The 27,160-nt window shown below is 50.3% G+C and overlaps 2 protein-coding genes across 17 annotated transcripts in view; both read right to left on the bottom strand.

Annotated features, from left to right (window-relative positions):
• Positions 1–3,428: 3,428 nt before the first annotated feature.
• Positions 3,429–27,160, bottom strand: part of LOC308572648 (uncharacterized protein) — a 152,819-nt gene continuing 129,087 nt past the window's right edge. For 14 of the 16 annotated variants that reach the window (XM_081168886.1, XM_081168887.1, XM_081168888.1 and 11 more), the window contains 2 exons: positions 6,931–7,057; positions 3,429–5,281 (listed from right to left, as the gene is read on the bottom strand). In XM_081168886.1, the coding sequence (XP_081025012.1) occupies positions 3,726–5,281; positions 6,931–7,057 (1,683 nt within the window). In that variant the 3' untranslated portion in view covers positions 3,429–3,725. Of the gene's footprint in view, positions 5,282–6,930; positions 7,058–7,656; positions 7,740–8,353; positions 8,436–8,610; positions 9,104–10,756; positions 10,829–18,518; positions 18,778–27,160 lie in introns of those variants that run through there. The other 2 variants (XM_081168882.1, XM_081168884.1) reach the window with 2 other exon arrangements.
• Positions 22,961–26,918, bottom strand: LOC308572667 (uncharacterized protein). Its single transcript, XM_081168944.1, has 3 exons — positions 26,779–26,918; positions 25,376–25,493; positions 22,961–24,692 (listed from the first exon to the last, which is right to left on the bottom strand). Exons 2-3 carry the CDS (start codon positions 25,386–25,388, stop codon positions 23,530–23,532), a joined length of 1,176 nt encoding a protein of 391 aa, XP_081025070.1. The 5' UTR covers positions 25,389–25,493; positions 26,779–26,918; the 3' UTR covers positions 22,961–23,529.

Consider the following 27,160-nt stretch of genomic DNA (forward strand, 5'->3'; position numbering starts at 1 on the left):
GTTCAATGTCTTTATAAATGACTTGCATGAAGAGATTGAGGGGATGCTCATCCAATGTGCAGATGATACCAAAGTGGGAGGGCAGCTAATGCCGCAGAAAACAGAATCAGGGTTCAAGTTGACCTTAACAGATTGGAGAACTGGGCCAAAACTTACAAGATGAATTTCCAAAAGGACAAATGAAAGGCATGTCAGGGGTTTCCTGGCATATGAATAACCAAATAAAAGATGCACAAATATTAGATGAAGAGCACCTGGCTTGCCAGTAGTACATGGGGAAAGGATCTTGGTTGACCACAAGCTTAATATGAGTCAACAGTGGGATGCTATCCTAGGCTGCATCAACAGAAACAGAATTTCCAGATTAAAGGAAGTAAGTTCTTTCTGTTTTGCCTTTGTCGGACCACACCTGAAGTACTGTCTCCAGTTCTGGGCTCCACAATTTAAGAAGAATATTGACACGCTGGAATGTATCCAGAAGAGGGCGACCAAGATCATCAAGGATCTGGAAACCAAGCCTGATGAGGAACAGTTGAAGGAGCTGGGGATGTTTAGCCTGGGAAAGAGGAGACGGAGAGGAGATAGGAGAGCCAACTTCAAAAATCTCAAGGGTTGTCCCATGTAAACTTGTTTTCTTCTGCTCTGGAGGCTAGGACCCAAACTCATGGCTTCAAGTTACAAGAAGGGTGATTTCTCAAACCAAAATATCACGAGTTCATTTTCTTTATCATGCAAGAAGTCTGCAGTTTCCAGTATTTAGTAAACGTTGACAATGACTTTTCTCTGATTAAACATGTCAACTTTTGACATCTCAGCTAAATCCAGTAATTTTAACAACCACTCCTCCATTGTAGGTAATGAGTCTTCCCATCTTTTTACATATAAAAGTCTCACAGCGGTAATCATATAGTGAAATAAAGTTCCATAGTCTTTTCCTAATTGTATATCCCTAACTTCCAACAGGAACAATTCTGGTTTCAGTTGAAAATATCTTCAAAATTCTCTGAATCATTTTAAAGCTTTTTATACATGTCCACCAAGCATGATGAAATGTCCCTTCGTGTTCTTTACACCTGCAACAATTATTTGGAACATTTTTATACATTTTAAATAACCTCAAAGGAGTTAAGTGCCAAGGATACATCATTTTGTACACATTCTCTTTTAAATAATAACACAATGTATATTGTAATTCTTTGGTCCACATATGTTCCCACTGTTCCCTCTGTATATAACCCAATTTTCCCCACAAATGTAATCATGTATTCTTTAAGATTCAGGTCGGTAGCTGTGTTGGTCTAATGCAGTCGAAATAAATAAAAAAATTGTCCAGTAGCACCTTAGAGACCAACTTTGTTTGTTCTTGGTATGAGCTTTCGTGTGCATGCACACTTCTTCATAAACACTGAAACAGAAGTCACCAGACCCTTATATATAGTGGGAGGGTGAGGTGGGGTATTTCTCTGAAGGGTAGTAGGAGTTGGGTGATTGACTCAATGGGTATAGGAAAAAGCAAGGGATAGTATGCAGACAACCAAAAATAGCTTTAGCATGTGTAATGAGACAAGAATCCAATATCTCTATTCAGACCAGGTCTCTCCATAGTTTTCAGTTTAGTAAAATGTAAAGGGTAAAGGAACCCCCTGAACATTAGGTCCAGTCGCTGATGACTCTGGAGTTGCGGTGCTCATCTTGCTTTATTGGGGGAGATACCCCCCCCCCCGTTCTCCCCCTCCTATGGTCTGGTGCGTCCTATGGTCCAGTGCGTCCTATAGAGCGAAAAATACGGTATTTATCTACATGCACTTTGACGTGCTTTTGAACTGCTAGGTTGGCAGGTGGCAGGGACCGAGCAACGGGACCTCACCCCGTTGCAGGGATTCGAACCGCCGACCTTCTGATCGGCAAGCCCTAGGCTCAGTGGTTTAACCCACAGCGCCACCAACGTCCCTACAGTTTAGTAATAAGTGGTAATTCAGCAACTTCTCTTCCAAGTCTATTTCTGAAATTCTTCTGCTGTAGGACTAATTGCAGTCATCAACCGGTTTGCCATACCCATCAATCAGTCAATCACCCATCTCCTACTACCCTTCTGAGGAAAAACCCCACCCCACGCTCCCACTATATATAAGGGTCTGGTGACTTCTGTTTCAGTGAATCTGAAGAAGTGTGCATGCACACAAAAGCTTATACCCAGAACAATCTTAGTTGGTCTCTAAGGTGCTACTGAACTTTTTTTTATTTATTTCAGATATATTCTTTAATTTGTTCTTCTTGCATTTCAAATTTCAATAAAAGCTTATGGTGCTGGAGAAGACTCTTGAGAGTCCCATGGATTGCAAGAAGATCAAACCTATCCATTCTGAAGGATCTCAGCCCTGAGTGCTCACTGGAGGGACAGATCCTGAAGCTGAGGCTCCAATACTTTGGCCACCTCATGAGAAGAGAAGACTCCCTGATATTGGGAAAGATGGAGGGCACAAAAAGAAGGGGATGACAGAGGACAAGATGGTTAGACAGTGTTCTCGAAGCTACCAACGTGAGTTTGACCAAACTGCGGGAGGCAGTGAAAGACAGGAGTGCCTGGCGTGCTCTGGTCCGGGGGGTCACGAAGCGGCGGACACGACTAAATGACTAAACAACAACAAATGTTTTCACAGTAACATATTTGTCTGTACACAACTATATTTCAAAACCTGTCTTTTTTCTGTACCCAAAGTCTTTTTATCCAACTTAAATCTTTGTTCGTTGTAATAAGAAAACCACTAGAATCTATAAACTTCCCTTGTTTGTTGTTCCCTTTTTTAATTTTACAGTCTTCTTGACTCTTAGAGTGGTTATTGAACTCCTGATAAGTTAACCATTTCTCTTTGCCTATTGCCTCTTTTCTATGAACGCTTCTTGCACTGAAATCCATAAAGGTATCTTCACATATAACTTAGGTTTATATCTATTGCAAATTCTCAATATGGTATGTCTCAATAAATAGTTTTTGAAATCCACATTAACTTTGACCTTATCATACCACAAATATCCATGCTTTTAAATCATGACCTTCTAATTCCAGAAGTCTCTTATTTCTCAATGTCACTCTCTTCTTCATCCACACTAAACAACGGGCTGCAAAGGCCAATTTCATATCAGCTAAACCCAATCGTCCCCTTTCATTCTCATCTTGCAATATTTTCATTTTGAAGAAGAAGAAGAGTTTGGATTTGATATCCCGACTTTCACTCCCTTTAAGGAGTCTCAAAGCGGCTCACAATCTCCTTTCCCTTCCTCCCCCACAACAAACACTCTGTGAGGTGAGTGAGGCTGAGAGACTTCAGAGAAGTGTGACTGGCCCAAGGTCACCCAGCAGCTGCAGGTGGAGGAACAGGGAATCGAACCCGGTTCCCCAGATTACGAGACTACTGCTCTTAACCACTACACCACACTGGCTCCCAGTGACTCATGGTTTTTTTCCTTGACATAAAAGCTTTGATGAATCTCTTTGTCATAGTAATACCCAAGTATTTAACTTTTCATTCAATTTGAAACCCTATTTTCTCCATCAAAACTTTCTATATGAATTCTTTGATAGGAAATGAAACTTTTCTTCCAGGTAATTTCTTTCCACTTTCGAAGCACTGATACGGTTTCTTCCCTGTATGAATCATCTGATGGGACGTGAGATGACAGCTACCGCTGAATTTCTTTCCACATTTGATGCACAGATATGGTTTCTACCCTGTATGAATTCTTTGATGGGAAGTGAGATTACTCTTCCAAGTAAAGCTCTTTCCACATTCCAAGCATTGATACGGTTTCTCCCCTGTATGAATTCTTTGATGGGAACTGAGGTGGCCCCTCGTATTGAAGTTCTTTCCGCACTCAAAGCACTGATATGGTTTCTTCCCCGTATGAATTCTTTGATGGGAATTGAGAGAGGAGATTTGACTGAAGCTCTTTCTACATTCCAAACACTGATATGGTTTCTTCCCTGTGTGAATTCTTTGATGGGAAGTAAGACTTTCCTTGTAAGTGAAGCCCTCTCCACATTCCAAGCACTGATATGGTTTCTCCCCTGTATGAATTCTTTGATGGGAAGTAAGACCTCCTTTCTGAGTGAAACTCTTTCCACATTCCAAGCATTTATATGGTTTCTCCCCTGTATGAATTCTTTGATGTAAAGTGAGACTTCCCTTCTGAGTGAACCTCTTTCCACATTCCAAGCATTGATATGGTTTCTCACCAATATGAATTCTTAGGTGTAAGGTGAGACTTTGCTTCTCAGTGAAGCTCTTTCCACATTCCAAGCACTGATTTACTTTCTCCCCTGTATGAATTCTTTGATGGGAAGTGAAACTTTTCTTCTGCGTGAAGCTCTTTCCACATTCAGAGCACTGATATGGTTTCTTCCCTGTATGAATTATTTCATGGGAAGTGAGACTTTCCTTCCGACTGAACTTCTTTCCACATTCCAAGCACTGGTATGGGTTCTCTCCCGTATGAATTCTTTGATGGGCCATGAGATTAGTCCTTGCACTGAACCTCTTTCCACATTCTAAGCACTGATATGGTTTCTCTCCTGTATGAATTCTTTGATGGGCTATGAGATTGGCCCCCACACTGAAGCTCTTTCCACATTCAGAGCACTGATATGGTTTCTCTCCTGTATGAATTCTCTGATGGTAAGTGAAATTTTTCTTCCAGATGAAGCTCTTTCCACATTCCAAGCACTGATATGGTTTCTCTCCTGTATGAATTCTTTGATGAGCAACAAAATTGGTCCTCCCACTGAAGCTTTTTCCACATTCTGAGCACTGATATGGTTTCTCCCCTGTATGAATTATTTGATGGGCTGTGAGATTTACCTTCCAGGTGAAGCTCTTTCCACATTCCAGACACTGATAGGGTTTCTCCCCTGTATGAATTCTTTGATGGGCAGTGAGATGGGCTCTCTGACTGAAGCTCTTCCCACATTCCAAGCACTGATACGGTTCTTCCCCTGTATGAATCCTTTGATGGGAAGTGAGACTATCCTTCCGGCTGAACCTCTTTCCACATTCCAAGCACTGATAGGGTTTCTCCCCTGTGTGAATTCTTTGATGGGAAGTGAGCTTGGCCTTCTGACTGAAACTCTTTGCACATTCCAAGCACTGAAATGGCTTCTTCCCCACTGGGTTTCTTTTACGGGAAGTGGAATGGGAGCTCTCAGCCAACTCCAAATATGTATGTGGCTTTTCCACTTTCTGGATTTTGGCGTCCCCTTTGTTCTTAATTTCCAAATTATCACCACCTACAAGAAAGATAGGAACAGATTAGATCCTCAGGAAGAGGTAGAATCCCAAATTACAGAACAAGGCTAATCAACACTTGTGGTAGAGGGAGAACTGAAGAGAGTTAGAAGTGAGGACTTACTACAGGGTTCAGTGCCTTTTTTTGACTGCCAGCTTATATTTGTGCCTTTGGTTAGGCAGGAATAAGAGCTGCAGAAACAAGATGGGGAACACCTGGCTCGCAAGTGGTACATGGGAAAAGGTACTAGGGCTCTTAGCAGACCACAAGCTTACCATGTGGCATAAGTGTGATGCAGTAGCAAAAAATGCTAATGCTATTCTAGGCTGCATCAAGTGTTCAGATCAAGGGAAGGAATGGACCCACTCTATTCTACCTTGGTCAGACCACACTAGTTCTTGGCACCACAATTTAAGAAGGATGTTGACAAGCTGGAACGTGTGTAGAAGGTGATCAGTCTGGAAACCAAGCCTTGTGAGGAATGGTTGAGGGGATTAGGTATGTTTAGCCTAGAAAAGAGAAAACTGAAAGAAGATATGATAGCCATCTTCAAATATCTAAAGGGTTGTCATATGAAAGATGAAGCAAGCTTGTTTTCTCCTGCTCCAGAGAGTAGAATCCAAGCCAATGAATTAAAGAAAGGAGACTCTGACTAAACATTAGGAAGAACTTTCTGACAGTAAGAGCTTTTCAACTGTGGAACGTCTTCAGTGGGAAGTGGTAGGCTCTCCTTCATCGGTGGTTTTCAAGCAGAGGTAGGATAGCCACCTGTCATGGATGCGCTGTAGGTGGTTTGCCATGGACTGGTTGGACACAGTGGTGATACAGGAAGAGAGTTAGATTCACAGACATATTTGTGGGAAGCTGAGATTTGAAAAGCCTGGCTGTTTTCTGGGACAAACTTTGTTTGGCTCAGTCATGGAATCCACTCCATCTCCAATGTCAGTCATCTGTTTGGTCAACCAAAAACGGACAGAAGCAAACTAACAGTTCTAGGATTTTATTAAATAAAAATACCTGACAGAAGCTACTTCAGTTTCCCTAACCACCCTGAAGCCTACATTTAAAAGGCCTGGCCAGTTCAGACCAGCCTGAAGCATGCTTAAAAAGGCAGAATTGGAGGAAGAGTAAAGGTAAAAGGTAAAGGGACCCCTGACCATTAGGTCCAGTCGTGGCCGACTCTGGGGTTGCGGCGCTCATCTCACTTTACTGGCCAAGGGAGCCGGCGTACAGCTTCCAGGTCATGTGGCCAGCATGACCAAGCCGCTTCTGGTGAACCAGAGCAGCGCACGGAAACACCGTTTACCTTCCCGCCGGAGCGGTACCTATTTATCTACTTGCACTTGGACGTGCTTTCGAACTGCCAGGTTGGCAGGAGCAGGGACTGAGCAATGGGAGCTCATCCCGTCGCGGGGGTTCGAACCACCGACCTTCTGATCGGCAAGTCCTAGGCTCTGTGGTTTTAACCCACAGCACCACGCGAGGAAGAGTATTCACAGACAAAACACTTGATAGCCCTCCATTCAAGGTGTGCTGTAGGGGTGTTAGAATCCCAGATGTGGCCGGTAGCACTCTTGAATATCAAAATATTGGAGGTTCATCTCATGGAGAATTTCAAAACAGAAATTATGATCCAACAGGGAGCCTTACCAAGAGAGTCTATAATCCCACGATTCTCCCCCATGACGTCCTTATGCAGAGCTCTCTGGTCAGGATCCAGCAATGCCCACTCCTCCTCCGTGAAATGAACAGCGACATCTTCAAAGCACACTTGACCCTGAAAGGAAAAGAAAAAGTTCCTCCACTTAGACAGCATAAAGACCATCTACTTCACATTGCACTTTTGTTTCCTGCGTATTAATTGCTCTGTTGTTTTCATGGAATTGTTTCCCCACATATTTTAAGTATAGATGCTCCTTTGAATATCTTAATGGAATTGTCTTATTGTGTAGTTTATTGTGTGCATTGTTTGGGGAGGACCCTCCCAATGCCCTATGGCCAACTTCAAGAGGTACATAGGGTCACAAGGAGGAGAGGGTGGGGAAAGCCCTATTTTGCAACAGATGGGGCTGGTAAAGGTTAATCCTGTTCCTGTTCTTTACGGTCTGTAAACTGGTGATAAGTGTATTTTAGTATTTCACAAAAAAATAGACAAATAAAACTGCAACAACTGATAAATTAGCAACATTCAAAAGGAAAGTTAAAGTGAGGTGGCCGTTCATTAGTTTCAGCAGATAAACCTCAAATGGCATTTTCGGACTTTTTAAGGGCAGTTGTGACAGAAGCAAAGAGGAGGAGAGAGATTCGTTTGGGTCCAGAGGCCCCCTGGCTGCCCCACCTCTCAGCCTCTTTGCCCACAAGACTATTTCCCCCTACCTGATCCGGCTCCACAGCCGCTACTTGCACTTTGCCACCATGGAAAGAAGGATGAGAAGGTCTTGCTGGCACCCTTCTGTCACCTGCAAGAGACAAAGGTAAGTGGGAAGCCAGGAGTGCATGGTGTTTCTCTCAGAGGTGAAGCAGTGCATCTCTCACTGCAGGTGGGCCTTAGAAAAGTCTCCCCTGCTGAGTGCATTTTAGCATTTCTACCCAATTCATATTTTAGTAGTGCAAGAATACATGTCCCCTCCTCTGGGGTCTTGGCCTGAGATATCTTTCTGGCAAAGATGAAAAGAACCCACAGATTAGTTTCAAAATCCACAGAATGTGAAAAAACCAAGAAAAAACTCATTTATCGCTTGGAAGGTGGTGGACTCTCCTTTCTCGGAGGTTTTCAACAAAGGGTTTTAATTGCTTGTGGATACTTTAGTTGAGAACGATGGCATTGCAGATGGTTGGACTAGATGTCCCTTGGGGTCTAAAATTGGAAAACTCTACAATTTTAGGGTTCTATGAATGTCTCGCCAGCTGAGTCCACTTCAATGTCCCAACCTATTTCATATTCTAGTTGTGTAAAAAATACATCTCCCCTTCTCTGGGCCCCAAGTGCCTTCCACTAAAAGTTGAAAAGAATCCGCAGGTTAGATTCAAAATCCATAGAATGCAGCAAACAGAATCAAAGCCCCTTCCTTACCCAGCGGCCACTTCCTGGCGACCAATGGAATCCTCTCTGCCTCAGATGAATCAGGACCCATTTCTGCAAACAGATCCTTTCCCTGAAAGAGCAACAAAGATTTCAAACAGAGAGTTTTGCAGAGGCAAAATCTTTAGGGGTATCAGATATCTTTCCTTGGATACTTTCCAAAAAAGGACGGGCCATTAGTAGAGCATTTGGAGATGTTTTCCCTCCTTGGAGCCCCTTGGGAGCATCCAGAGGAAAGTCTCTCTCACCTGCTTCCTCTCCTCTGCCTGACTCAGGAGGAAACCTTCGGCCAGGGCCACTGCCTGGGAACTGCTCTCTGCTCCACATTCCCTCACCCAGCTCTCCATCTCTGGTGGAAGGACAGCCAGGAACTGCTCCAAGATCACCAGGTCCAGCATCTCAGCTTTCGTGTGCCTTTCTGGCTTCAGCCACTGATGGTCAAGGTGGTAGAACCGGCTGCAAACCTCTCGGGGTCCTTCGGCCTCCTGGGAGAAGAACCACCTGAACTGCCGGCTCTGCGCCTCTGAGCGGAGGGTGTCCTCCTCTCCCAGGATCTTCTGCATGGAGCTTTCCCAGAATCCCCCACTGCTCCCAGTGCCACTGCCATGGCCTCTTCCTGCTCCAGGGCCAGCTGAGTCTTGCTCATCCATCTGTGCTCTCAGAAAGTCTCCAAAAGATCAGAAGGAATTGCTTGGTCCTCTGTCAAGTTCTGTCCATCCAAACGAGAAGTGCTGGCAAATCCTACAAAGCAAATACATTATTCTGTTGTAAAATTTAAACACCGTCAGGAAAATTAAATTTATTGATGGCATTTCTATCCTGCTTTTTTCTCCGAGGAGATCCAGGTGGCATCCATGGGTCTACCCCTCCCCACCAAATCCCCACAACAACTCTTCAGAACACATTTAATTCCTCTTTCAAAACAGCTGCCTTGTTGGTCAGTTCCTTTCTGGGCCCAAATCAAGATGTTCACATGAGGAGTTTACTTTGGCCTCCAAATATCTGGAGATCCGCTTCCTTCCCTACAGGCCCTCCTGGGTTCTCAGGTTGATGTTGGCGGAGGGAGCCCCCTTGCTAGCTTCACCACCCTCCATAGTTTGGGTGAAAAATGGCTCAAGAGGGGGCATCCTGGGGGCAGTTCCTTGGTTGGGGAATTCCCTCCCCACAGAGGCACCATTCCAAACTTGTTTTCAGGACCCACCCTATTCTTGTGACGGTCATTTGTTCTAACTTTTTAAGAATGAATTTTAAAATGGTTGTAACCTGCCATGGGTAATAAATGTATTATTATTATTATTATTATTATTATATCATCATCATCATCATCTTATTTTTTGTTTTTGTTTACTGCCCTTCATCTGAAGGCCATAGGGCAGTTCACAACATAAAAATACAGAATGAAAATGCAAAATACATAATAAAGGCCAAACAAAATCAAAGCAAACCAATAACCCCCGCCCTTTCCACTGACACATTTAAACCACCATATAATGTTGATCAGCCAAATGCCTGTTGCCTAAAGATTTGCAGTGAAGGCGCCAGGCGAATCTCCTTGGGGTAGCAGCAGTAGCTCCTTGGTAGCAGCGGTAAGAGCAGTAAGACTAACAACCAGAAGAACTACCATAAAGCCTCAAGTCTAGGGGTGGGAAATGAAGCTTCAACATACATATGGAACCTCAAGAAAGCAAAGAGAGCAGCTTCGAAGCAGGATCAGTCCCCTTTAAAGAGCCATGGCTTCCTCCACAGAATCCTGGGACGTGTAGTTTGCTAAAGATGCTCTTTTGGGCTGGTGGCAGAGGGTCTCCCAAGCGCTCTCAGCACTGGGGGGGGTGGCCTATTCCACCCCTCCCCACACCACGGGTTTGTTTCCTTTCAGTAGAAACAGAGCATTGTGGAGTTGGATGGGACCCCAAGGGTCATCTAGCCCAACCCCCTGCAATGCAGAAATCACAACTCAATCACCCTTGACAGGGGGCCATGCAAGTTCTGTTTAGAAACCTCCAAGGCAGGAGAATCCGCCTCTTTCTGAGGGAGTCCGTTCCTCTTTCCACAGGGACCTTTCCTGCCTTGGATGGCGAGACCTCCCCTACCTCTCAGCAGGTGTAGCAGCCCCCAATTACAATGTGGTGGACTCACCCCCCAAGTAAGCCCAATTAAAGATAGTGGACCCAGTTACAGAAATTCCTACAATTTACCACAAGCTATCTTGGGGGGGGGTGTCTTCGTGAGGGAAAACTTAAGTCTTAGGCAGAAGCGGAACAAACAAGTTTTATTTACAAAAAAGAGGTCTGTGAAACAAAATTGGGTCGGGAGATGAGTTTTTTCAGGTAGAAGTTAGCTTATTAAACTAAATATGGGAATGTCACAGGCTTAAACACAGCAGCATATGCACACCTTTCCTTAAACTTCACTTGCTCAAATGAGCTGTTACACTTCAGGTAAATAGATGTTCCTGTTTCTAGACTGGGGGGGGGGGGGAAGCTCAGATCGGTCTCTCGCTCCTTCCCTAGTTATGGCAGGTGTAGCAGTTCAATCCTTTTCACCAGCCCAGGTTCCTTCTCCTCAGTCTCCCTCTCTCCTCACAGCAATGCCCCTCCTGAGGCATTTTAGTTGGTGCACCAGATCCAGGGGATCCCTCGGCCCCCTTCTTTCTCTCCCCCCGACTCAGCCCCTCTTCCCCTCTCCTTCTTCTGGCCCCCGAGATTCTCCTCAGGCCAGAGCCACTTCTCCCTCAGACTCAGCCCCTCTTCCCCTCTCCTTCTTCCGGCCCCCGAGATTCTCCTCAGGCCAGAGCCACTTCTCCCCCCGACTCAGCCCCTCTTCCCCTCTCCTTCTTCTGGCCCCCGAGATTCTCCTCAGGCCAGAGCCACTTCTCCCCCCGACTCAGCCCCTCTTCCCCTCTCCTTCTTCTGGCCCCCGAGATTCTCCTCAGGCCAGAGCCACTTCTCCCTCAGACTCAGCCCCTCTTCCCCTCTCCTTCTTCTGGCCCCCGAGATTCTCCTCAGGCCAGAGCCACTTCTCCCCCCGACTCAGCCCCTCTTCCCCTCTCCTTCTTCTGGCCCCCGAGATTCTCCTCAGGCCAGAGCCACTTCTCCCCCCGACTCAGCCCCTCTTCCCCTCTCCTTCTTCTGGCCCCCGAGATTCTCCTCAGGCCAGAGCCACTTCTCCCCCTGACTCAGCCCCTCTTCCCCTCTCCTTCTTCTGGCCCCCGAGATTCTCCTCAGGCCAGAGCCACTTCTCCCCCCGACTCAGCCCCTCTTCCCCTCTCCTTCTTCTGGCCCCCGAGATTCTCCTCAGGCCAGAGCCACTTCTCCCTCAGACTCAGCCCCTCTTCCCCTCTCCTTCTTCTGGCCCCCGAGATTCTCCTCAGGCCAGAGCCACTTCTCCCCCCGACTCAGCCCCTCTTCCCCTCTCCTTCTTCTGGCCCCCGAGATTCTCCTCAGGCCAGAGCCACTTCTCCCCCCGACTCAGCCCCTCTTCCCCTCTCCTTCTTCTGGCCCCCAAGATTCTCCTCAGGCCAGAGCCACGTCTCCCTCAGACTCAGCCCCTCTTCCCCTCTCCTTCTTCTGGCCCCCGAGATTCTCCTCAGGCCAGAGCCACTTCTCCCTCAGACTCAGCCCCTCTTCCCCTCTCCTTCTTCTGGCCCCCGAGATTCTCCTCAGGCCAGAGCCACTTCTCCCTCAGACTCAGCCCCTCTTCCCCTCTCCTTCTTCTGCCCCCCGAGATTCTCCTCAGGCCAGAGCCACTTCTCCCTCAGACTCAGCCCCTCTTCCCCTCTCCTTCTTCTGGCCCCCGAGATTCTCCTCAGGCCAGAGCCACTTCTCCCTCAGACTCAGCCCCTCTTCCCCTCTCCTTCTTCTGGCCCCCGAGATTCTCCTCAGGCCAGAGCCACTTCTCCCTCAGACTCAGCCCCTCTTCCCCTCTCCTTCTTCTGGCCCCCGAGATTCTCCTCAGGCCAGAGCAACTTCTCCCTCAGACTCAGCCCCTCTTCCCCTCTCCTTCTTCTGGCCCCCGAGATTCTCCTCAGGCCAGAGCCACTTCTCCCCCCGACTCAGCCCCTCTTCCCCTCTCCTTCTTCTGGCCCCCGAGATTCTCCTCAGGCCAGAGCCACGTCTCCCTCAGACTCAGCCTCTCTTCCCCTCTCCTTCTTCTGGCCCCCGAGATTCTCCTCAGGCCAGAGCCACTTCTCCCCCCGACTCAGCCCCTCTTCCCCTCTCCTTCTTCTGGCCCCCGAGATTCTCCTCAGGCCAGAGCCACTTCTCCCCCCGACTCAGCCCCTCTTCCCCTCTCCTTCTTCTGGCCCCCGAGATTCTCCTCAGGCCAGAGCCACTTCTCCCCCCGACTCAGCCCCTCTTCCCCTCTCCTTCTTCTGGCCCCCGAGATTCTCCTCAGGCCAGAGCCACTTCTCCCCCCACTCAGCCCCTCTTCCCCTCTCCTTCTTCTGGCCCCCGAGATCCTCCTCAGGCCAGAGCCACTTCTCCCCCTGACTCAGCCCCTCTTCCCCTCTCCTTCTTCTGGCCCCCGAGATTCTCCTCAGGCCAGAGCCACTTCTCCCCCTGACTCAGCCCCTCTTCCCCTCTCCTTCTTCTGGCCCCCGAGATTCTCCTCAGGCCAGAGCCACTTCTCCCCCCGACTCAGCCCCTCTTCCCCTCTCCTTCTTCTGGCCCCCGAGATTCTCCTCAGGCCAGAGCCACTTCTCCCCCCGACTCAGCCCCTCTTCCCCTCTCCTTCTTCTGGCCCCCGAGATTCTCCTCAGGCCAGAGCCACTTCTCCCTCAGACTCAGCCCCTCTTCCCCTCTCCTTCTTCTGGCCCCCGAGATTCTCCTCAGGCCAGAGCCACTTCTCCCCCCGACTCAGCCCCTCTTCCCCTCTCCTTCTTCTGGCCCCCGAGATTCTCCTCAGGCCAGAGCCACTTCTCCCTCAGACTCAGCCCCTCTTCCCCTCTCCTTCTTCTGGCCCCCGAGATTCTCCTCAGGCCAGAGCCACTTCTCCCTCAGACTCAGCCCCTCTCCCCCTCTCCTTCTTCTGGCCCCCGAGATTCTCCTCAGGCCAGAGCCACTTCTCCCCCAGACTCAGCCCCTCTTCCCCTCTCCTTCTTCTGGCCCCCGAGATTCTCCTCAGGCCAGAGCCACTTCTCCCTCAGACTCAGCCCCTCTTCCCCTCTCCTTCTTCTGGCCCCCGAGATTCTCCTCAGGCCAGAGCCACTTCTCCCCCCGACTCAGCCCCTCTCCCCCTCTCCTTCTTCTGGCCCCCGAGATTCTCCTCAGGCCAGAGCCACTTCTCCCTCAGACTCAGCCCCTCTCCCCCTCTCCTTCTTCTGGCCCCCGAGATTCTCCTCAGGCCAGAGCCACTTCTCCCTCAGACTCAGCCCCTCTTCCCCTCTCCTTCTTCTGACCCCCGAGATTCGCCTCAGGCCAGAGCCACTTCTCCCCCCGACTCAGCCCCTCTTCCCCTCTCCTTCTTCTGACCCCCGAGATTCTCCTCAGGCCAGAGCCACTTCTCCCTCAGACTCAGCCCCTCTTCCCCTCTCCTTCTTCTGGCCCCCGAGATTCTCCTCAGGCCAGAGCCACTTCTCCCTCAGACTCAGCCCCTCTTGCCCTCTCCTTCTTCTGGCCCCCGAGATTCTCCTCAGGCCAGAGCCACTTCTCCCTCAGACTCAGCCCCTCTTGCCCTCTCCTTCTTCTGGCCCCCGAGATTCTCCTCAGGCCAGAGCCACTTCTCCCCCCGACTCAGCCCCTCTTCCCCTCTCCTTCTTCTGGCCCCCGAGATTCTCCTCAGGCCAGAGCCACTTCTCCCTCAGACTCAGCCCCTCTTCCCCTCTCCTTCTTCTGGCCCCCGAGATTCTCCTCAGGCCAGAGCCACTTCTCCCCCCGACTCAGCCCCTCTCCCCCTCTCCTTCTTCTGGCCCCCGAGATTCTCCTCAGGCCAGAGCCACTTCTCCCTCAGACTCAGCCCCTCTTCCCCTCTCCTTCTTCTGACCCCCGAGATTCGCCTCAGGCCAGAGCCACTTCTCCCCCCGACTCAGCCCCTCTTCCCCTCTCCTTCTTCTGACCCCCGAGATTCTCCTCAGGCCAGAGCCACTTCTCCCTCAGACTCAGCCCCTCTTCCCCTCTCCTTCTTCTGGACCCCGAGATTCTCCTCAGGCCAGAGCCACTTCTCCCTCAGACTCAGCCCCTCTTCCCCTCTCCTTCTTCTGGCCCCCGAGATTCTCCTCAGGCCAGAGCCACTTCTCCCTCAGACTCAGCCCCTCTTGCCCTCTCCTTCTTCTGGCCCCCGAGATTCTCCTCAGGCCAGAGCCACTTCTCCCTCAGACTCAGCCCCTCTTCCCCTCTCCTTCTTCTGGCCCCCGAGATTCTCCTCAGGCCAGAGCCACTTCTCCCTCAGACTCAGCCCCTCTTTCTCCTTCTTCTGGCCCCCGAGATTCTCCTCAGGCCAGAGCCACTTCTCCCTCAGACTCAGCCCCTCTTCCCCTCTCCTTCTCCTGGCCCCCGAGATTCTCCTCAGGCCAGAGCCACTTCTCCCTCAGACTCAGCCCCTCTTGCCCTCTCCTTCTTCTGGCCCCCGAGATTCTCCTCAGGCCAGAGCCACTTCTCCCCCCGACTCAGCCCCTCTTCCCCTCTCCTTCTTCTGGCCCCCGAGATTCTCCTCAGGCCAGAGCCACTTCTCCCTCAGACTCAGCCCCTCTTCCCCTCTCCTTCTTCTGGCCCCCGAGATTCTCCTCAGGCCAGAGCCACTTCTCCCTCAGACTCAGCCCCTCTTCCCCTCTCCTTCTTCTGGCCCCCGAGATTCTCCTCAGGCCAGAGCCACTTTTCCCTCAGACTCAGCCCCTCTTCCCCTCTCCTTCTTCTGGCCCCCGAGATTCTCCTCAGGCCAGAGCCACTTCTCCCCCCGACTCAGCCCCTCTTCCCCTCTCCTTCTTCTGGCCCCCGAGATTCTCCTCAGGCCAGAGCCACTTCTCCCTCAGACTCAGCCCCTCTTCCCCTCTCCTTCTTCTGGCCCCCGAGATTCTCCTCAGGCCAGAGCCACTTCTCCCTCAGACTCAGCCCCTCTTCCCCTCTCCTTCTTCTGGCCCCCGAGATTCTCCTCAGGCCAGAGCCACTTCTCCCTCAGACTCAGCCCCTCTTCCCCTCTCCTTCTTCTGGCCCCCGAGATTCTCCTCAGGCCAGAGCCACTTTTCCCTCAGACTCAGCCCCTCTTCCCCTCTCCTTCTTCTGGCCCCCGAGATTCTCCTCAGGCCAGAGCCACTTCTCCCCCCGACTCAGCCCCTCTTCCCCTCTCCTTCTTCTGGCCCCCGAGATTCTCCTCAGGCCAGAGCCACTTCTCCCTCAGACTCAGCCCCTCTTCCCCTCTCCTTCTTCTGGCCCCCGAGATTCTCCTCAGGCCAGAGCCACTTCTCCCTCAGACTCAGCCCCTCTTCCCCTCTCCTTCTTCTGGCCCCCGAGATTCTCCTCAGGCCAGAGCCACTTTTCCCTCAGACTCAGCCCCTCTTCCCCTCTCCTTCTTCTGGCCCCCGAGATTCTCCTCAGGCCAGAGCCACTTTTCCCTCAGACTCAGCCCCTCTTCCCCTCTCCTTCTTCTGGCCCCCGAGATTCTCCTCAGGCCAGAGCCACTTCTCCCCCCGACTCAGCCCCTCTTCCCCTCTCCTTCTTCTGGCCCCCGAGATTCTCCTCAGGCCAGAGCTACTTCTCCCTCAGACTCAGCCCCTCTTCCCCTCTCCTTCTTCTGGCCCCCGAGATTCTCCTCAGGCCAGAGCCACTTCTCCCTCAGACTCAGCCCCTCTTCCCCTCTCCTTCTTCTGGCCCCCGAGATTCTCCTCAGGCCAGAGCCACTTCTCCCTCAGACTCAGCCCCTCTTCCCCTCTCCTTCTTCTGGCCCCCGAGATTCTCCTCAGGCCAGAGCCACTTTTCCCTCAGACTCAGCCCCTCTTCCCCTCTCCTTCTTCTGGCCCCCGAGATTCTCCTCAGGCCAGAGCCACTTCTCCCTCAGACTCAGCCCCTCTTCCCCTCTCCTTCTTCTGGCCCCCGAGATTCTCCTCAGGCCAGAGCCACTTCTCCCTCAGACTCAGCCCCTCTTCCCCTCTCCTTCTTCTGGCCCCCGAGATTCTCCTCAGGCCAGAGCCACTTTTCCCTCAGACTCAGCCCCTCTTCCCCTCTCCTTCTTCTGGCCCCCGAGATTCTCCTCAGGCCAGAGCCACTTCTCCCCCCGACTCAGCCCCTCTTCCCCTCTCCTTCTTCTGGCCACAGAGATTCTCCTCAGGCCAGAGCCACTTTTCCCTCAGACTCAGCCCCTCTTCCCCTCTCCTTCTTCTGGCCCCCGAGATTCTCCTCAGGCCAGAGCCACTTCTCCCCCCGACTCAGCCCCTCTTCCCCTCTCCTTCTTCTGGCCCCCGAGATTCTCCTCAGGCCAGAGCCACTTTTCCCTCAGACTCAGCCCCTCTTCCCCTCTCCTTCTTCTGGCCCCCGAGATTCTCCTCAGGCCAGAGCCACTTCTCCCCCCGACTCAGCCCCTCTTCCCCTCTCCTTCTTCTGGCCCCCGAGATTCTCCTCAGGCCAGAGCCACTTCTCCCCCCGACTCAGCCCCTCTTCCCCTCTCCTTCTTCTGGCCCCCGAGATTCTCCTCAGGCCAGAGCCACTTCTCCCCCCGACTCAGCCCCTCTTCCCCTCTCCTTCTTCTGGCCCCCGAGATTCTCCTCAGGCCAGAGCCACTTCTCCCTCAGACTCAGCCCCTCTTCCCCTCTCCTTCTTCTGGCCCCCGAGATTCTCCTCAGGCCAGAGCCACTTCTCCCTCAGACTCAGCCCCTCTTCCCCTCTCCTTCTTCTGGCCCCCGAGATTCTCCTCAGGCCAGAGCCACTTCTCCCTCAGACTCAGCCCCTCTTCCCCTCTCCTTCTTCTGGCCACAGAGATTCTCCTCAGGCCAGAGCCACTTCTCCCTCAGACTCAGCCCCTCTTCCCCTCTCCTTCTTCTGGCCCCCGAGATTCTCCTCAGGCCAGAGCCACTTCTCCCCCCGACTCAGCCCCTCTTCCCCTCTCCTTCTTCTGGCCCCCGAGATTCTCCTCAGGCCAGAGCCACTTCTCCCTCAGACTCAGCCCCTCTTCCCCTCTCCTTCTTCTGGCCCCCGAGATTCTCCTCAGGCCAGAGCCACTTCTCCCTCAGACTCAGCCCCTCTTCCCCTCTCCTTCTTCTGGCCCCCGAGATTCTCCTCAGGCCAGAGCCACTTCTCCCTCAGACTCAGACTCAAAACTCCCTCCGAAAAGGCGCCTCTCATCTTCCCGCCCAAAGGCCTGGCTCCGCCCCCGCCTCTCTGGGGAGCCAATCAGAGAGAGAGGTTCCCGCCCCCTCCAGCTCCAGACTCGGCCCGGGCTCCGCTCTCCATCACAGCAGGATCCTCTGGACATTGAAGTGGTTGCATGTCTGAATGGGGACACGAGTGTCCCCATGGATTCCGAATAACACCCCAGTCTGATTCATGGGTTGTGTTGGGGAAAGCTTTACTTCCAGGACACCTGAGGAGCTCAGCATCAGAGCAGGAGAGGAGCCCTGCAGGATGAGGCCATTGGGCCCCTCTGGACTCCCCCCTCCTACTCCCACTGGGGCCTGAATGGGAAGCCCCCCAGCCGGACTGGGGCGCAAGAGCCCCCCCTCTCTCCCCCCTGCGCTCCTTCCAGCAACTGGGACTCAGAAGCATCTCTGGGGAGACAAGAGCTCAGTCCTCGAGGATGAAGCCCCCAGGAGCCTCTCCTCCTCCTCCTCCCTGCCCTGCTCCCAGCCTGGCCTAAAGTGGCGGGGAGTTCCGCAGGCTCGACTCTGCCCCGCACCAAGAAGCGCTTTCTCTTCTCTGCCCTCCATCTTCCCACAGACTTTCTTTCTTTCTTGCATAGGTCAGGTGTTGCTTTATATTTTTTGCTTATATTTTACGTAAAATTATTTCCATCCGGCTACCACCTCTGCTAGCAAATGGACCTTGATTGTCCCCCGAGAGGAAATCCGCGCAGCAATCCCAGGAAGACTCGGGTTGCAAGCCTGTGACCTCGGTCTCTGCAAAGAGGAGGGTGGCAGGAACCTTGGGTGTCATTTGGGGGTCTCCCCAGGCCCCCTTCATCCCTGGCACCCCCTTCTCCCCATTGCACCCTTTGCAGGAAGAGAGGAGAGACTCACCTGAGCCCAGAAGGGGCAGGGAGACAGCTGCCCCCCCCCTTGCAGAAGGAGCCCCCCCAGGCTGCGCTTGCAGAGGAGACAAAAGCCTTGCAGGAAGGACCGGGCAGCGAGGGAGGGAGGGGCTCTGGCGGACCCGGCCCCCCCTTCCATCTCTCCTTCCCTCTAGGAATGCAGCTCAGTTCCTTTAACCCTTGGCAAGCCGAGCGCACCCAGCTCAGCCGCAGGAGCCCGGGGGGGGGGGCTCGCGCCTTGTGCACCCGCACCAGAGAGGATTTCTTTGGGGGACCCTCTTGGCAGACATGCTCAGGTGCTTCTTCCCTTGGAGACAGAAGCGGGGAACCCTGTCGGAGGAGAGAGTTGCAAGGGGACCCCCAGGGGCCATCCAGTCCAGCCCCCTGCAAGGCTGGCATCCCAAGCATCCCGGAGAGACGGCAGCCAAGCTCTGCGGGAAAAGCTCCGCTCCCTCTGCGTCCCCTGTTGTTGCTTTCGTGAGACATGGGGGGTCCCGTCATCCTCCCCTTCCTGAGGAAATGGGACGCTCGCAGGGTCTTGGTCGTGGTGGCTCCAGGGCAAGAACCGGGAGACCCAGGAGATGGGGGCGAAGAGGGTGGGGCTGGGAGACACCAGGGGCTTGTAGCAGGAAACCCACCCCACCCCCAATCATTCAGTTTGTACAAACTTCACACACACGACATACGCTGCGCTTCTGTTATAAATTCATAGAAAATCAACCATACATCGGATTTGCACTGTTCCACTTTTATTTTACTCCATGAAGGAAGGACTACAAAATGGGGAAGGTTTGATACAGGGCTGCCATAATCCCTTCAGCATCCCAGCACATCCACAGGAGCCCTGCCCAGTCGCTATGCCAACCCTGATGGTCCCAGAGAGAAGACCATCAAGATCACAAAGAACTTGCATATGGGAGTGGATTCAGCACGGACTGGAATAAAGGACAATGATCAGATCTTCCCTCTGGGGGCAGGAAACTGCAAACTCCCCTCTGTCCCCTGGAAAGTACTCATGGGGAGGGGGAAAGGGGGAACCAGCCAGGTGACAGGACACTCAGGTTACCACCACAGCTCCTCCCTCAACTCCTCCTTTCTGTGATGTATGCATGATGTTTCTGGGGGTGGTCTTGACCTAGAGAATGGAAATTTCAAAAGTCTTTATAAGGTCTTGCACACCATATTTCTGGGTCTTTCCTCTCTCCTGCAAGTGAGGGGAGCACCCTGTTGCAACAGTTCAATAAAGGCCAAGCCTACAGGCTGCTGTTTTGCTCCAAGTTATCCTGGTTGGTGTCTTTGTTTTTGTCCAAGGGAGCCCTCGGATTTTCCCGTTAACAGTGGAGCAAGAGGGAAGTAACAGAAACCAATTTGAGCATTTTCCCACCTCGTCTAAAAAACAGGAACATCTATTTACCTGAAGTGTAACAGCTCATTTTACCAACTGAAGTTTAAGAAAAGCTGTGCATATGCTACTGGTCTACCTTATAGGAATGTTATAAAAGTTTTTTTATATGAAGCACTTTGATAAACGCTTCAGAATGTACCATGTGGAGGTTGTTTCTCTCCCACGTTGCGCCCACCCCCTCCTGCTCCACCTTCCCTCTGCATTCAAGGGGCACAGATGGGCCTTTCACCAAACCCCCCCTTATTCCCACTGCCACCCCAGAACTCTGACCTGAACACTTCACCCCCAACCTAGCAAAGAATGAGGTGTGAGGTGGAGTACAACTGATTTATTTAAAAACGAGAAGTTCAAGGTAACAGTGTACAATAGGGAGCCAGTGTGGTGTAGTGGTTAAGAGTGGTAGTCTCGTAATCTGGTGAACCGGGTTCGCGTCTCCGCTCCTCCACATGCATCTGCTGGGTGACCTTGGGCTAGTCACACTTCTTTGAAGTCTCTCAGCCCCACTCACCTCACAGAGTGTTTGTTGTGGGGGAGGAAGGGAAAGGAGAATGTTAGCCGCTTTGAGACTCCTTTGGGTACTGATAAAGCGGGATATCAAATCCAAACTCTTCTTAATAGCTATATGGTTTCAAATCTTCAGTTTGTGTTTCTTTTGTCACTTTATTTGTACTGTAACAATGGGTATTGGAAGGCTGTTCCTATAGTACTGAGTTCAACTTCTGACTTTTACTGAAGAGGCCAGAGGCCATCTTGGCTGTGAGTCCCGGAAGACCTTCTCCTGCCTTGCAGGCCTTTTCCCATGTGGCCTAGGAGAGTCCAGACTGACTCCAGCTACAAAAGCTGAGGCTGCTGAAGAGTACAGGGACTATAATGACAGGAAAACCAGGAAGTCCAGAAGGTACTAACTTTGAATATGACGATTTTAATTGTATCTGTTTCTTTGTTAATTATATTTTATACCACGTTTCATCCAAAGATCTCAGGGCAATTCATGGCATAAAAACACATAATTGAAATACAAAATGCATAATAAAAATTCGAACAAGAACAAAGCAAACCAATAACTCCCCCTTGCCAAAACAATTTACAATCACATATATTGTTGAATTACTCCAACCCGTTTCCAACTCTCAGCCAATCAACACTCACCTCTCTCCCACTCCCTAGCTAACATTACCCTAGATCTACGATTATACTATCCTCACCACAATTGTTTTGGTACATGTGCATAAAACTTTGAATATAAAGACCAGAATATTGCACTTAATGTTAAGCAGAGGCACATGCATGCACACCTTCTGAGTTTCAAAATGGAGCTAGTGTGATATAGTGGTTATGTGCCAGACTATGACCTGAGAGACCTGGGTTCGAATCACCACTCGGCCATGAAGCTAATTGGGTGACCTTGGAGGCCGGGCGCTGCTTCAGAGCCTAGTTTACGTCATAGGGTTATTGTCAGCCTTAAATGAAAATGTGGAGAACCATGTAACACCACCTTGGAGGAAAACGTGGTATAATTATTGTCAGCATTAGATGAGTAGGGGGAGAACTGTAACACCACCTTCAAGGAAAGGGTGTTATAGGAATGCAGAAAATGAATTCTGACAGAATTACAAGCCTGGTAGATGAAGGGAACGCAGTGGATGTAGCCTACCTTGATTTCAGCAAGGCATTTGACAAGGTGCCCCATGATATTCTTGTAAAGAAGCTGGTAAAATGCGGTCTTGACTATGCTACCACTCAGTGGATTTGTAACTGGCTGACTGACCGAACCCAAAGGGTGCTCATCAATGGTTCCTCTTCATCCTGGAGAAGAGTGACTAGTGGGGTGCCACAGGGTTCTGTCTTGGGCCCGGTCTTATTCAACATCTTTATCAACGACTTGGATGATGGACTCAAGGGCATCCTGATCAAATTTGCAGATGACACCAAACTGGGAGGGGTGGCTAACACCCCAGAGGACAGGATCACACTTCAAAACGACCTTGACAGATTAGAGAACTGGGCCAAAACAAACAAGATGAATTTTAACAGGGAGAAATGTAAAGTATTGCACTTGGGCAAAAAAATTGAGAGGCACAAATACAAGATGGGGAACACCTGGTTTGAGGGCAGTACATGTGAAAAGGATCTAGGAGTCTTGGTTGACCACAAACTTGACATGAGCCAACAGTGTGACGCGGCAGCTAAAAAAGCCAATGCAATTCTGGGCTGCATCAATAGGAGTATAGCATCTAGATCAAGGGAAGTAATAGTGCCATTGTATTCTGCTCTGGTCAGACCACACCTGGAGTACTGTGTCCAGTTCTGGGCACCGCAATTCAAGAAGGACACTGACAAACTGGAACGTGTCCAGAGGAGGGCAACCAAAATGGTCAAAGGCCTGGAAACGATGCCTTATGAGGAACGGCTAAGGGAGCTGGGCATGTTTAGCCTGGAGAAGAGGAGGTTAAGGGGTGATATGATAGCCATGTTCAAATATATAAAAGGATGTCACATAGAGGAGGGAGAAAGGTTGTTTTCTGCTGCTCCAGAGAAGCGGACACGGAGCAATGGATCCAAACTACAAGAAAGAAGATTCCACCTAAACATTAGGAAGAACTTCCTGACAGTAAGAGCTGTTTGACAGTGGAATTTGCTGCCAAGGAGTGTGGTGGAGTCTCCTCCTTTGGAGGTCTTTAAGCAGAGGCTTGACAACCATATGTCAGGAGTGCTCTTATGGTGTTTCCTGCTTGGCAGGGGGTTGGACTCGATGACCCTTGTGGTCTCTTCCAACTCTAGGATTCTATGAATTCCAATAAGGACAAATGTCAGGATGTGCATTTAGGCAGGCACAACCAGCTGCAGAAATATGAGATGAGGGACAACTAGCTAGCCAGTCGTACATATAAAAAGCATCCAGGGCTCTTATGTCCACAGAGTGAAGCACCAACAAAGAAAGGCTAATGCTATTCTAAGCTGCATCAAGACAGGAGAAGAGAATCCTAGCACTGTAGAGTTGGAAGGAGCGCTGAGGGTCCTTTAGTCAAACCCCTTGAAATGCAGGAAAGATATGTTGCCAAGGAGGTTTCAGCTTCCTCTCAGTAACGCAGCTTATGCACTTCACTACGGATGAGGCATTGTGGGTTACCTCCATCCCTTTTGCAAGCTGCTTCCTTTGTATCTCCACAATGGCTTTGATGGGACCAAACCTTTTGTGCCAGATTCCGAATGAGCTTCATCCCTGATGAGCTGGAATGGGCGCAGAGGAGGGAGACAAAGGTGATCAGGGGTCTGGAGACCAAGCCTAATGAGGAACAGTTGAGGGAGATGGGGATGTTTATCATGGAGAAGAGAAGATTGAGAAGGAGATGTGAAAGCCGTCTTCCAATATCTAAAGAGCTGTTCCATGGAAGAGGGAGCAAGCTTGCTTTCTCCTGCTCCGGTGAAAGGACCCAAACAAATCCATTCAAGTTACAAGAAAGGAGAATCTGACTAAACATCAGGCAGAACTTTCTGACAGTAAGAACTGTTTGACTCTGGAACAAACAAGTTCAGGTGGTGGTGGACTCTTCTTGAATTGAAGAATTCTAAGCAAAGGTTGGATGGCCGTCTGTCATGAATTCTTTTGTTGAATATCAGGGGCTTGGAGAAGATGACTCTCACCATCCAATCCAATGCAAGAATTCAATGATTCTGGGACACTGTGATTCTCCGAGCTATGAGTTCTTTGATGGGAAGTGAGATAGGAATACTGACTAAAATTCTTTCCACATTCCAAGCATTTATATGGTCTCTCCATTGTATGAATTATTTGATGGGAAATGAGATAGGAGTCCTGACTAAAACTCCTTCCACATTCCAAGCATTTATACGGGCTCTCCCAGGAATGAGTTCTTTCATGGGAAGTGAGACATTCCTTACGAGCAAAGCACTTGCCACATTCCTCACACTGAAATGGTTTCTCTCCCGTATGAATTCTCTGATGGGAAGTTAGATCACCCTTCTTACCGAAGCTTTTCCCACATTCCTCACACTGAAATGGTTTCTCCCCTGTATGAATTCTTTGATGGGAAGTGAGAGAGTTGCTCCATGTGAATCTCTTTCCACAATCTAAGCACTGATATGGTTTCTCCCCTGTATGGATTCTTTCATGGGAAGTGAGACATTTTTTCTGAGTGAATCTCTTTCCACATTCAACACACTGATAAGGTTTCTCCCCTGTATGATTTCTTTGATGAAAAGTGAGACTGGCTCTTACATTGAAACTCTTTCCACACTCCAAGCACTGAAATGATTTCTCTTTTGAATGAATTCTTTGATGGGAAATGAGATTGGACTTCTCACTGAAGCTCTTCCCACATTCCAAGCACCGAAAAGGCTTTTCCCCTGTATGAATTCGTTGATGGGAAATGAAAGAGTCGCTGCGAGTGAAGCTCTTTCCACATTCGAAGCACGGAAAAGGTTTCTCCCCTGTATGAATTCGTTGATGGGAAGTCAGGCTGGACCTGTGACTGAAGCTCTTTCCACATTCCAGGCACTGATATGGTTTCTCCCCTGTATGGATTCTTTCATGGATAATGAGATGACCCCTCCGACTGAAGCTCTTTCCACATTCCCAGCACTGGTAGGTTTTCTTCTCAGTTGGATTTCTTTGATGGGAAGTTGAATGGGAACTCTGACTAAAGTTCTTCCCACATTCCAAATATTCATTTGGTTTTTCCCCTGTGTGAATCTCATCATGGTCTCCCTTGATCTTCATTTCCAATTCATCATCACCTGCAGAGAAGAGTGAAATGGATTAGAGCCTCAGCAAGAAATGGAGAACCCTAATTATTGAAAAATGCTCATTAATGCTTGTGAGAGAGGAAGAACAGAAAGGAGATAGATGAGATCTTACTTCAGGGTTCACTGGCTTTGTTTATTGGCATTCAGGGATATGGGAACCTGAGAGTCCAAAAGCCTGGCTCTTTTCTGGAATGGATTTTGTCTGGCCCAATCACCAAATCCGTTCCATCTCTAATGTCAGACATCTCTTTGGTCAAGCAAAACGGACAGAAGCGGTGACTTCCAAGGTGGGGGAGGCTGGCTAGTTCTTGGCTGTTGCCGCTCTGCCAGCAGAGATTCTTATGTGATGATTTATGATAGCCAGGGCAAAGACACCAGTATCACACTCTGTCTTTGAAGACTGGGAGATGAACTGGGGTGAACCTCGCATGCTCTGAAGGAGCTGCTATTCATACTGAGATAAGAAGTTTGTTTTCAGGGGTTTCAATGTTTTTTTTACTAATATATTTTTACTAAAAGTTTTCCATTTAGGATACAATGAAAGCCAAACTAAGTAAAAATGAAACTAAATAGAATAGGATAAATAGAAAAAGAAATCAAATTGGATAAATAAAAGATGATGATGATGAAGAAGCACAAGAAAAGGAAAATATAAAGCCCTGTGTCAAGGTTACCAAGAGAGGCCATGGTTCCACAGTTCTCCTCTATGACTTCTGTTCTCTGGTCAGGATCCAGCAATTCCCACTGCTCACCCGTGAAACGAACAGTGATGTCCTCAGAGGACAGTGAACTCTTTAAATGAGAGAGAGAGTATAACAATTATCTACTACGAATTGTTTTGTTGTTTTCTGCATTGTCTTCATGGGATTGTTTTGCTGCACAATCCCACGTTTCTTTTAACATCTTAATGGAATTATTTTTACGTGTGTTTTGCTGTTTGGGCACAAAGAAGGGAGTGAGGAAAGTCCCATTGAGCAACAGATGGTAGGTGAATCATGGCTACCGCTCTTTATAGTTTGCAAACTGATGAGCGGCAGTGGAAGACAGGAGTGCCTCTGGTGTGTTCTGGTCCATGGGGTCACGAAGAGTCAGACACGACTAAACAACAGCAACAAAACTGATGAGAAGCATGTTTTAGTATTCATGATAAACTAGTGATAGGGACAACTAGTTATAGGGACATTCAGAAGGAGAATTAAGGAGGTGGATGTTCCTTATTCTCAGCACATAAACTTTCTTCAATAACATTGTCAGTCTTTGTTAAGGCCCATTTTGACAGAAGCCAAAAGACCCCTCCTGGAGTTATGGGCACCAACATTTTGGAAGGATATTGGGAAGCTGGGAGGTGGGCAGAGGAGGGCGACCCGGGTGATTGAGGGTCTGGAAGCCAAGCCTTATGAGGAATGGTTGAGGGAGATGAGAAAAGAGGGATCTGAGAGGACGGGAATTGACTCAATGGATTCAAGGAGCTTCTGTCCAAGTCTCTGAGGGTAAGGGGTGTTCAACAATGGAACAGCCTCCCTCCAAAGGCTGGTGGACTCTCCTTCCATGAAGGTTTTAAAACTGTCCTGGATGCTTTAGTTGACATTCTTGCATTTTACGGGGTTCAGCTAGATGACCGCAAGGATCCCTTCCAACTCTACGATTCTAGGAGTCTCCTGTGCTGAGTGCATTGCCCTCTACATGGAGCTGCCTTTGAGGAGGAATCGGAAACTGGTGCCAAATGCGGCACCCAGATTATGGACTGAGCTCCCTCCCTTGATTTATGGCATTTCTACGCGCTTTTTCTCCCCATTGCCCAGCATTTGAGTGGAGATTCCTCCATTGCACAGGATTGGACCCTCGTGGGTCCCTTCCACGTCTCCGATTCTGAGATTCCAGAGCTGCCAAACTCCTGCGACCTCGCCCCTCCCTGGGCATGGGCGTAGCAAAGGGGGGCAGCTGCGGGGGAGGACCCTCTGCTCCCCCCCCCTTTCCGGGTTGTGGGGGGAGCCCCCCATGCACCCTGCCCTGCAGCCCTGGGACCCCCCCCCCTTCTCCCCACGGCCCCCTCTGGGGGGAGAGAGAGGAGACTCACCCAGCGGAGAAGCTCGGCAAAGGCGACCAGAGCCCCCTCTTCCGGGGAGGGTGGGGCTTTTCCCCCGGAGGTCCCGCCCTCCTTCGATTCTATTTCCGGTCCTCTCTGGGGATCCAGCTCCGCTCCTCTTAACTCTTGGCCTGCCGAGCGCGCCCATAGCACCCTTTCCTCCCTCTCCAGAGCAGGAGGCGCGTGCTCTGCGCCCCCCCCCCCCGAGAGGGAATTTGGGGGACCCTCTGGGCTCTGCCCGAAGCAGGGAGCCCCAGCCTGGGAATCTCAGCAGAAGGAGCCACGACAGGGGGCTCGCCAAGCTTGGAAACCTCATCTTCCGAAGGAGCCAAGGGCGTGGCCAGGATTTTGTGGGGGGGGGGGACCTCAGTTA

The sequence above is a fragment of the Podarcis bocagei genome (assembly GCF_964188305.1).
Source record: "Podarcis bocagei genome assembly, chromosome: 13".
In the NCBI taxonomy this organism is placed as follows: domain Eukaryota; kingdom Metazoa; phylum Chordata; class Lepidosauria; order Squamata; family Lacertidae; genus Podarcis; species Podarcis bocagei.